The sequence below is a fragment of the Sminthopsis crassicaudata genome, chromosome 3 (assembly GCF_048593235.1).
Source record: "Sminthopsis crassicaudata isolate SCR6 chromosome 3, ASM4859323v1, whole genome shotgun sequence".
Classification (NCBI taxonomy): Eukaryota; Metazoa; Chordata; class Mammalia; order Dasyuromorphia; family Dasyuridae; genus Sminthopsis; species Sminthopsis crassicaudata.
The window spans coordinates 568457845-568469324 of NC_133619.1; the positions used below are offsets into that span (position 1 = coordinate 568457845).

The 11480-nt window shown below is 34.6% G+C and overlaps 1 protein-coding gene across 1 annotated transcript in view; it reads right to left on the reverse strand.

The window, feature by feature from the left end:
* C3H13orf42 (chromosome 3 C13orf42 homolog) overlaps positions 1–8903 on the reverse strand; it is a 30419-nt gene extending 21516 nt beyond the window's left edge. Inside the window, exon 1 of the mRNA XM_074297495.1 lies at positions 8487–8903. Coding sequence (XP_074153596.1) covers positions 8487–8903 — 417 coding nt within the window. The remainder of the gene's footprint in view (positions 1–8486) is intronic.
* Between the last annotated feature and the right edge of the window lie 2577 nt (positions 8904–11480).

Genomic DNA, 11480 nt, shown 5'->3' on the forward strand with positions numbered 1-11480 from the left:
GACTATAAGAAATCAAGCCATTCTCCAACTGAAAAATGGTCAAAGGATATAAACAGACAATTTTCAGATGATGAAATTAAAACTATTTCTACTCATATGAAAGAGTGTTCCAAATCATTATTGATCAGAGAAATGCAAATAAAGACAACTCTGAGATATCTCTACACACCTGTCAGATTGGCTAAGATGACAGGAACAAATAATGAGGAATGTTGGAGGGGATGTGGGAAAACTGGGACACTGGTGCATTGTTGGTGGAGATGTGAAAGAATCCAACCATTCTGGAGAGCAATCTGGAATTATGCCCAAAAAGTTATCAAACTGTGCATACCCTTTGACCCAGCCATACTACTACTGGGCTTATATCCCAAGGAAATACTAAAGAAGGGAAAGGGATCTGTATGTGCCAAAATGTTTGTGGCAGCCCTTTTTGTAGTGGCTAGAAACTGGAAAATGAATGGATGTCCATCAATTGGAGAATGGTTGGGTAAATTATGGTATATGAAGGTTAAGGAATATTATTGTTCTGTAAGAAATGACCAACAGGAAGAATACAGAGAGGCTTGGAGAGACTTACATCAACTGATGCTGAGTGAAATGAGCAGAATTAGGAGATCATTATATACTTCAACAATGATACTGTATGAGGATGTATTCTGATGGAAGTGGATATCTTCAACATAGAGAGGAGCTAATCCAATTCCAATTGATCAATGATAGACAGAATCAGCTACACCCAGAAAAGGAACACTGGGAAATGAGAGTAAACTGTGAGCCTTTTTTTTGTTTTTTATTCTTTGTTTTTCTTCCCAGATTATTTTTAGCTTCCGAATACAATTCTTCCTTTGCAACAACAACAACAAATTTCGTTTTTGCACATATGTATTGTACCTAGGATATACTATAAGATATTTAATATGTATGGGAATGCCTGCCAATTAGGGGAGCGGGTGGAGGGAAGGAGGGGAAAAACTCGGAATAGAAGGGAGTACAAGGGATAATGTTGTTAAAAAAATTACCTATGTATATGTACTGTCAAAAAAACCGTTACAATTATAAAATTAATAAAAAAATTTTTAAAAAGAAAATTTTAAAACAAACAAAAAATCTAAATAATTGCCTCATTTTACAAATAAGGAAAATGAAGCCAGAGGGACAGTGACTTGCTTGCACATGACATTTTAGGCCTTCTAATTTCAGCCTTGAGCTCTTCCTGCTACCACACTCTGCATTGTTCTGAATGCTTACAAAAGGCTCATTGTGGTATTCCCTTGTGACTCCTTAAATTCTACTACTTAACCTCATTACTTACCTGGTAAAACATTTTTTAAAATATATAAGTCCTAATTTTTCTTTTCTTCCTTTATTTTGAGGCAATTGAAATTAAGGACTTGCCTAGGGTCACACAGTGTCTGAAACTGGGGTCCTCCTGACTCCAGGGCCAGTGCTATGTTTACTGTACCATCTTGCTGCTCCTCATGCTATTTATTTTCATGTTTTTCTCATCATTTACAAATTGTCTTTCACAAAAATATCACTGAGTCAAATTAGAAAGGTCTGTGTTCCAAGTCCTACTTCTCTTCTTGTAATAGCTGACTCCAAAAAAATCAATTAACTCTTAAATATCTTCTATGAAAGTGAGTTGCTGATAAATTAATGAGTTGCATCAGATGAAAGAATTTGCATACCAAGAATATTCTTTACCAATGAACTCATAAATATGGATCAAAAACAAAAACACACATATGCATATTACACATCTGTAGCATGTGTGTATGTGTGTACTATCCACATATATACCATATATTATACGATATGTAATACATTTCATATATAGTAGGGCTTTTTAAACTTTTTCCATTTGTGACCCCTTACATGGGTATATAAAATAGCTATACAAATCCAACATTTATCAATAACAAATCATAAATTTATTTTAAAACAGTTCTTTGGTGTGTATATATATACATATATATATAATTTTACCATTTATTAAAGATAAAAGCAAATGTGCATACTAAGATGGATGTGCTTGTCTATCTTTACCTAAAGAATTAAATCTTGACAGAATATTTGCTACTGCAGGATGCAGAGCATTCAGAGACCTGTTAACAAATTTTTCACACAACTCCCATGTATATTTGTGATGTCATATGGAATTGTAACCCACAATTTAAAAAGCTTTGATAACATGGTATATAAGGGGCAGCTAGATAATGCACTGCTGGGCCTAGAGTCAGGAAGACTCATGTTCCTGAGTTCAAAGCCAGTCTCAGGAACTTACAAGTTGTATGATGCTGGGCAAGTCACTTAACCCTGTTTACCTCAGTTTCTTCATTTATAAAAGGAACTGGAGAAGGAAATGTTAAACCTGTCTACTATCTTTACCAAGAAAACTCCAAATGACATCACTAAGAGTCACACCAAACTCAAATGATTGAACAAAAACATGTGATATATACTATATGTGGCAATATGTAGTCAAATATTGTAATGTACATGCATATACATAAAAGCTATAGGTTTATTGTGAATGAACAATATATGTATATATCTATCAACCTATATATAATAGAGTATACTACACAGTACACATATAAACATTATAGATCATATATATACTATATGTATCTATGTGTGTATGCACATATAAAATATATACACATACGCTATCTGGTCAACTATATGGTTTATACATCTATAGTAGGTAGGCACATAAACATATCTCATATATATGTATATATGTATACATGCATGTGTATATATACACATAAATATGTTTATGAAATTTGGGCAAAACAAAGATGAGCAGATATCCAGGAAATATTATAAATCTTCATGGCTAGGAGAAAAACTCACAATGATAAAATCAAGAATTTATTAAATATTGACGTATATACGGAGTTTCCCAAAAGTCTTAGTGCAGTTTAAATATTTAATATCTTGAAACTACACAAAGGCTTTTGGGATATCCTGTATATACATATTCCCTATCAGAGGGGTTACCAGATGGTTCTGGATGATCTAGTTGGGAATACATTATAACTTTAAAATATTTTCCAATCAACACATGCCAAACATCATAAATGCAAATACAAGGACTATGAGGAGTCAGAGAAATAATCAAAATTGGATAGAAATAATCAGGGAAAGCTTTCTGAAAAAGATGAGTTTTTAAAGAAGTAATGAACTGATGGAGAGAAAGATGCTTGTCATATATCTTTCAAGAAATAGGAAGGAGGGGAAAAAACCTTCTCACTCCCTTAAACAATTTAATCAGATTTTTTTCCCCAAAAAAGGGAAGATGATGCCAGTTATTAGTGCTGTAATTTGGTTCCTTAGAAGCAAAAATAAAGAGAAGGAAGAGGGACAATGGTGTAACTGCTGGAATGATCATAAGGTAAATGCTAATGATTCTGCTGTATATTCCATGGATAAGCAGAGTGGCCTTCCTACAGAACTATCCCACAGTATACAGCTTTATGATTTGCATGGAGTAAACTTTGAAAAAAATATTGCTCATAGACTAACTCAATCACATGAGAGAAAGGCAAAGAATGGGATCATGCTGGCTAAACAAATCAAGTTTAAAGAGTCTGGGACAAAACATTCATAGCAGGAATTCATTGATTATTAAAGAAATAGTAATAAAGTGGATACCCATTAATTGTGGGAATGGCTAAAAATTGTGATATATGAATGTACTGAAATATTATTGCAAAAGAAGAAATGACAAATACGAGAAATTCCAAAAGACATGGGAAGATCTGTCTGAACTGAAGCAGAATGAAGTAAACAGAACCTAGAAAATGATATATGCCCAATGACAAAAATAACATAAAGATAAAGAGAAATAAAATGAAATGAGCCATGTGTAATTATGGTGAGCTATCTTGTTTTCAAAGAAGAGATTGGAAAGAACACCCCTCCCAAAGAAGAGATTGGAAAGAACACCCCTCTGTTTCCTTAAAGAAGGGGTTGAAATATTGTAAATGACATCAGCTAAGTCTGTACTGATTGAATTTTCCTTAATTTATTTTTCTTTGGCTTGTTGGTGGGTGCTTGGTGAGAGGAATGCTCAAAAATTATCATGACATAAAAGCAAAAAGCATCGATGATACTTTAATCCATCACTAAGGTAGATGAAGCCTTTTCATTCCTCATTTCTCATATGCAACATGGTATGACTCATAGCAGATGGTCAATTGGATTTTATCATTTAAAATAAGGAATTTGGAAGGAAGGAAGGAAGGAAGGAAGGAAGGAAGGAAGGAAGGAAGGAAGGAAGGAAGGAAGGAAGGAAGGAAGGAAGGAAGGAAGGAAGGAAGGAAGGAAGGAAGGAAGGAAGGAAGGAAGGAAGGAAGGAAGGAAGGAAGGAGGGAGGCAGAGAAAGAGGCAGATAGGGAGAAAGGGAAAGAGGGAGGAAAGAGAAGGGAGGAAAACAGGGAAAGGAAGAAAGGGAGAGAAGTAGGGCTGTAAGGAAAACTGTAAAAAATGAATGAATGAATGAATAGAATTTACCTCAAGTTTTCATTTAGTTTCTTTGTGGTAATCCTCACCTCCTTTTTTCAAGAAATCAATACCCTTATGATCCTCAGATATCTTAGCAATATCCCTTGTTAAGACAAGTGCAGTTATGTGGAACAATGAATAGAGCATTAGGTGTGGAGACAGAAAACTAGAATTTAGATTCAGTCTTAGACACTTATCAGCTATGTGATCTTAAGTAAGTCACTTTACCTGTTTGCCCCAGTTTCCTCAACTGTAAAATGGTAAAATATGTAATATTTTATATAATGTAAAAAATGTAAAATAATAGTACTTATCTTTCAGGGTTGTTGTAAGAATCAAATGATATATTTGTAAGGCACTTAGCAAAATGAATGACACTTAACTGATCCCTAATAAATATCTATTTTCTTCCTTTCTTCTTCCTTTCTTCCCTCCTTCCCTTCCTTCCTCCTTCCCTCTCTTTCTCCTTTCCTTTCTCTGTCTTTCCTTTCCTTCCTTCCTTTCTTCCCTTCTTCCCTTCCTTCCTCTTTCCCTCCTTCCCTCCTTTCCTTCCTTCCTTCCTTCTTCTCCCTTTCTTCCTTCCTTCTTCTCCCTTTCTTCCTTCCTTCTTCCTTCCTTCCTTCCTTCTCTCTTTCTTTCTTGTTTCAGAACTGTACTAATACATTCTCTGAATTGTGACCTATTGATTCAAAGGTCCATTTTCTTAGGAATCCCGAAAGTTTAATTAATTAGTTAAAGGATTTAGAAATTCATTAATGAATTATTACTCTTGGATGATGTCAATATTTTCAGATGACTTCATACTAAATACCACTTCTCCATTCCTGGCATCTCATTCTCATACATTCTCAAAGGTCATCATTACCTCTGCTTTGAATGCATTCTCTCTTCATCTGCATTATTCAGAACTCTTGCCTTCCTTCCAGCCTCAGCTTGAGTCTTAAGATAGCTTTTTAAAAATTATATTTACATGTGTCCAAGTCACAAGACTATAAACTTTTTGAAAACAAGAAACATTTCATTTTTTAATCTTTTTATATCTGATATCTTATGTCCAGTGCTTGGCTCATGGTGAATACTTAATGTTTGTTTAACTGAATTACATTGAACCCCTAAACTGAAACCCCTTCTCTCAGCTAGGTGCAGAAAATTAAAGTGATAGTATTTGGCATAGCATATACTGAATTGTTCATAAAATCGCTTTTGTACATTTGTTTACAAGTCACCAGCCATTTTACAAAATATGCAACTGTCCCTGTGATCCTAATATTGGGAATATCCCCCCCCCCAAAGAAATAACCTTAAAAGAAAAAAAACTTTTTTAAAAAACTATATTATTTGCAATAGTGGAAAAACTGGAAATAGTCTAAATGTTCAACTGTTAAGGAACAGATGGATTGGAATTAGGTGAGGGAGAACATGGCACACCAACGTGAAGGTGACTCTCCAAGCAATGCTACAAAAGCTAAGAATGTGTAGAAATAAGAAAAGTACAAAATGGAGTATGCTATATGAAAAAAATCAGAACCAAAGTGCCATAATTTTTTTAAAAATGTGTTTTCTAGTCAAATGCCACATCCTGAAAAGGAGTATAATATATGTGCAAGTATGTGTAGATATGTAGAGAATCCTAAGAATCAGAAAGAGAAATAAATTTGATAAGTTGCCATTGCTATATGCATGTTTAAATATACTTTTGTCATAAAATTGAACAGACATCAAATAATTTTTTGGCAAAATATGCAGGTGTACAGTTTCCATAACTACTGCATGTTATTATTCTCCCTGAAATACTGAGGGATGCCAGTGCCACATGTTCCAAAAGAACTATTACCATATTGTTTATCCTTTACAATGTGCTCGTCCATGCACTATTTTGTATTGTAATTATTTGTATAAGTTGATTGTAAGTTCCATGAGGGAAGGGATTGCATCAAGCACCCTCTTGAACCCAGTGTTCTCAATACAGTTCATTCTAAATAAATATTTTAATTAAATGGTATTGAATCTTAGATAGGCAGGAAATTCCTCCTCAGAATCTGTGATCTTGATTTACTCATTGAGAAATCCTTTTTAAAATAGTTATAGACAAGCACCTCAGGCCATTGACAGTTTTCCCCATAGAACACTAAGTAAAAGAATCTGCTAATGAATCTTGAAAAGAACAGTGGTAAAATAATGCACTCAAAAGAATTAATCCTGATTCAAAATTTATTGGTCCCCTCCTATTTGCAAAGACCTAAACTTGGTATAATGCATGACTTAATGATGAGTAAGATAGGGTCCAATACCAAATAGTTTACAATCTAGAAAAGAAAATGAGACAAGTAGCTACTCCTAAGCAGTTAACATAATTCAGTTCAACAAACATTTATTAAACATCTATTGCTACATGCAAGGCATTGTGTTACATACTGGGAACAAAAAAAATTAAATAATGCCATTTTTTTCTGACCTCAAGAAGTTCATTATCTAAAAAGGTTCTACAAGGAGCATCATGAAGCACAAATTGCCTCCCCTGCAATCTTTGGTCCGTAAAAACTGCTTCTCAACAGACAATTGATATGGAAGGAAGGAAGATAATTTCTGGAAGACTTCAAAAGTTTCCAAAGTTCATTCCATTCCCCAAATGTTCCTGTATATGGGCATATTCTTATACCCTTACCATAGCCCCTACTCCTATCTATTTCCCTTCAAAGGCACAGAAGAATGTGAGAAAAAGGAAGAAGGGAATTCACTCTGGGCAATATATTGATATTTATCATCATTGACAATATCAATCAATTCTTTCTGGAAGGGAGATCATTGGATCAGAGCCAAAATAGGTTTCTGAGTCTTTATAATCCAATACTACTACTTAACAAAGGAGGAATCTTAGAGCAATGAAATTGAGTAAATTTCCCAATGTTACAAAGTTAGCCCCAGAAGTATGATGGTCCTTAGACTCTAAAGTGGATTCTTTCCATTCTAGCATGGTACAGCTATAATGCTATAGCAAGTATGGCATCCCAGGAGAATACAGTTAGTCATCCTCCTTTTTCTTGTACAAGTGTGAAGGGACCTACTGGCCTCTTTTAAGAGTCTTCAAAACATTCATTGAACTGTTCATCTTTGGAGCTAAATACAGACAGATTAAATTAGTTAGACTTACCCACCACACCTGAGTTTTGGCAGTCAGTCAATCAGCTATTCAACATTCATTAAGTGTTCACTGTGTGTACATTATCGTAGGGAGTTACAAAGTAGAAAATACAAGAACTGCCCCAGAGTGGTTTTTAGTTTAATCACTGGAATGAAAGAAATTAAAATGCAAAATAATATACAATAATAGGATTCAAATCCACATGTATGATGTTTCAAGTCTACAAAATTGAATATGTGAGTGCTGAAAGAGGTGATGCAATAGAAGCCATGTAATCTAGAATCTCTTTTATTCTCCATATCCTCATAAAATGGGGATTACACCTGCACTACCTACCAAGAATTTTCTAAGAGCAAAGTAAAACAAAGTTTATGAAGACCATCTTTAACAAAACAGAAAAGTGGATAAATTCGAGGCATTCTAATAATTATTGGTATCTTCTGCACTTGAATTCTCTCTTTTCTCTGTACTGACTCTGGGATGTTATGTGAGTCACTGACTATCTCAGTGTCCATGAAAATACCATCAAAACACTTGAATTAAAGAAAAGGCCTGAAGTTAACACTCTACCTCAGTTTGTATCATGACAAATATCTGTCTGATTTTATCTGAATTCTTATTTTTCATATGAATGTCAGATATTATGTAGATGCAATTATCAGTCTTGCTTCTCCAGTATTAAAAAATAAAGATGATTATAACTCTCATTCCTTAGATTGGGAAAAAGGAAATTGAGAAATTAAGTAAGTAGAGAAAATGAACAATACTAGAGAAAATTATGCTAACTAATTGGGAAGAGTCTTATCTACCATGATGATGCAGTTGTGCCTACCTTATGTTCCTTAAGAGGTAATGGGGCAAAAGGTTTTTTCCCTCCCTTAGAAGATTTGGAAGAAGTTGAAGAAATCCCATGGGTGCGACTAGCCTTCAGTTCATTGAGGCTGTTGAGATATTTTTTCCTCAAGGCTAACAGGTCCTGTAAGTACTGTAAACAATCCTGAGTCCGGCAGTAGGTCCATGCTTGATCCTCTTCATTCTGCTGGTAGTACATGCTGGTATCGATACTGGTGGTACTTTTGTATTTTTTTAAGGACTCACTGAATTTCTCCCCATTGCCTCCTACTACATACACAGAGCTACTGCGGATCAGCCTTACAGTTGAGCTGGTTCCATCGTAATATGGGCTTTCATCAGTCAGAGACTTTCTCTGGGTATTGGAGTGAAAGATGGAATGAATCTTTCTAAACATGGTGTGCTGCTTCCCTCTCTTGGTGACTCCTAGACGTCTCCCCTTCAGCCACTTGGTCTAAAATGGGACAAGGTGGTCAACTTCCATACCTCCTGCTTTTTACCAGAAAGTAGAAAGCCTCACGAGTCTCAGCATATAAAAACTTTGTCAAGTAGTTGACTGGAGCACATGTCAGACATGAAATATTTATATTTAATAACTAATGACAGCATAAACAATCTGAAAGCACAAAGCAGTGCCCAATAAGCGTCAAAGAAGACCTAAACATTTTTGTAGCTTCAAAGAGGTATTAGTGCAAATATCTTCTAGTTATCTTCAATCAAAAGGGACCCCAGTCAGATAACTGAAGCCAGAGAGTCCATTTCCACTCCACTGTTCCCTTTCATTTTCAGCCACTGTAATAGTTTGAGTATGTTGCTTGGTTCAATTTTAATTCAGCTTTATAGAGCTGCATTTTCTGTCCTGACCATAATCTTGAAGAAGTAATTCTTGGGTCCAAAATGAAGTCCAGTTGGATAGGGATTAAAGATAGCACTAAGATCATAAGGAGTGCCTGTTCGGTGTAGGAGTCCTTCCACTAAGCTAGAACTGTGAGGGATGGCAGCTCTCATCTGCTGCTGATAATTCTCCCACTCTGAGCAAGCACTGGACTGTCTTTAGAAGGGAGTTAGTCATGTGCTATGGTAACCAAGAGATGGTAGCAGCTATCTGATACTACCCCATTGTTAAGGATTAGGTGGATTCAGATATCTAGATCTATTACTTTCTGCATAAAAGTTTCAATCAGCCAGAGAGGTGACAAAAAGAATTATACAGAAGTATTACTTTGCATGATGATAAGTGACTTCAAATATAAAATAAATTATTTTTCTTGTCTATTTTATAAATAGACTAGACTCTAAAAGTTGTTTTCTATTAGTATATTTTCTAAAAGAAATGATTTTTAAAAGATAGTCTATGTAATGACTGATCTCCTTATTTTTTCTACATGTTTTATTTCTCTTTCAGATATAAGCCTATGAATTTAAGCTTATTACTTTCCAAGACATTGACCAAAATTATTCTAATGCCATTGTAAATAATATTATCTTTTTTTTTCTCTTATACTTATACTGTGCCCATGTATTTATGCTAGACACTACATGAACCAAAGACTATTCCTGCCCTACAGATATTTAAATTTTAAAATATTTACTTTGTGTATATTTTTTCTATTACCTTAGTTTCCAATTATCTTTTGTGTCTTTTAGTAGCAAAGAAAAAATAAGAAAAAGAAAAAAAAGCAGCTCAGTTAAAACTAATCACAAATCAACCAAGTCTAATAGTACATGTAATGTTCCACAGCCACTTTGCAAATAAGAGAGGCAGGTGCATTTTCTCTTTTCTCCTTCAAGGACAAGCTTAGTCATTGTAATCATATACCATTCAACTCCAGATTTTTGTTGTTGCTGTTATTCATTCATTTACACTGTTATAATAAATGTGTGTATTGTTTTCCTGGTTTGGCTTAGTCTACTCGGCATCAGTTCATAAGTCTTTGCCTGAAGAAATTTAACATTTGATGTGATGATAATATAAAATCACGGAGTTAGGATCTTAAGCAGTACAATTTAGTTCATTCCCCTGTCTTTTAAAATGGGAATGTCTAAACAATTTAGAAAGGACATTGGCAGCAGTTCCACACAAAGGTGAAAATTGCAAGATAACTCATTATTCTTTAATACCCTTCAGTTTCATCACTCTCAGCCTTGACCATCACTTTTATTGTTACAATCAACCAAGAAATCTACCTATCAGATGTCATCAGCAAATGAAAATTTGCAGAATCATTTTTATTTTATTTTTCCTACTGCTTTTGTTTTCTTAATCACTTTCACTTTTGAATATGTATCTTCTCCCTCCACTACGCTCAGTGAGTTATCTTTTTTCCTCTACTTCTTTAATTTACTTCCCAATCCTTTGCCCTTTCCTTTCTAATCTTTTCATCAAAATGATGCTGCTTTCCCCAAAAGTTACCAGTGGTCTTTAAATTGCCAGATCCCATGGCCATTTTTCAATTCTCATTCTTCTTGACTTTTCTAAACCATCATTGACCATTCTTGGCACCTGGATAGTCTACTATCGCTAGGTTTTCATAATAATCCTCTCTCCTAACTTACCTCCTGCATTTCTGCCCATTTTTCCACCTCTTTAGCAGGTTCACCATTCATATTATGCCCTTTAGCTGCAGTAGTAACCTAAACTTCTATCCTGTGTTCTCTTTTTTATATTTTATCACTTGGTGACCTCATAAGTTCCCAGATATTTGATTATTATCTCTATACAGATGACTCCCAGATCTATATATTCAACCCTAGTCTCTCTCTTAAGATTCAGCCCTACTTCACCAATGACTATTGGACATTTTGTACAGGATGTCCTTTGGAATCTCAAACTCAATATATCTAAAAACAAAATTCATTTATTTCCCCCCAAATCCATCTAATCCTAAATTTCCAATTTTTCTTCAAGGTACCACTATCTTTCTGGTTTTTCATGTCAGTAAATTCAATATTATCCTCAACTTCTCATACTCCC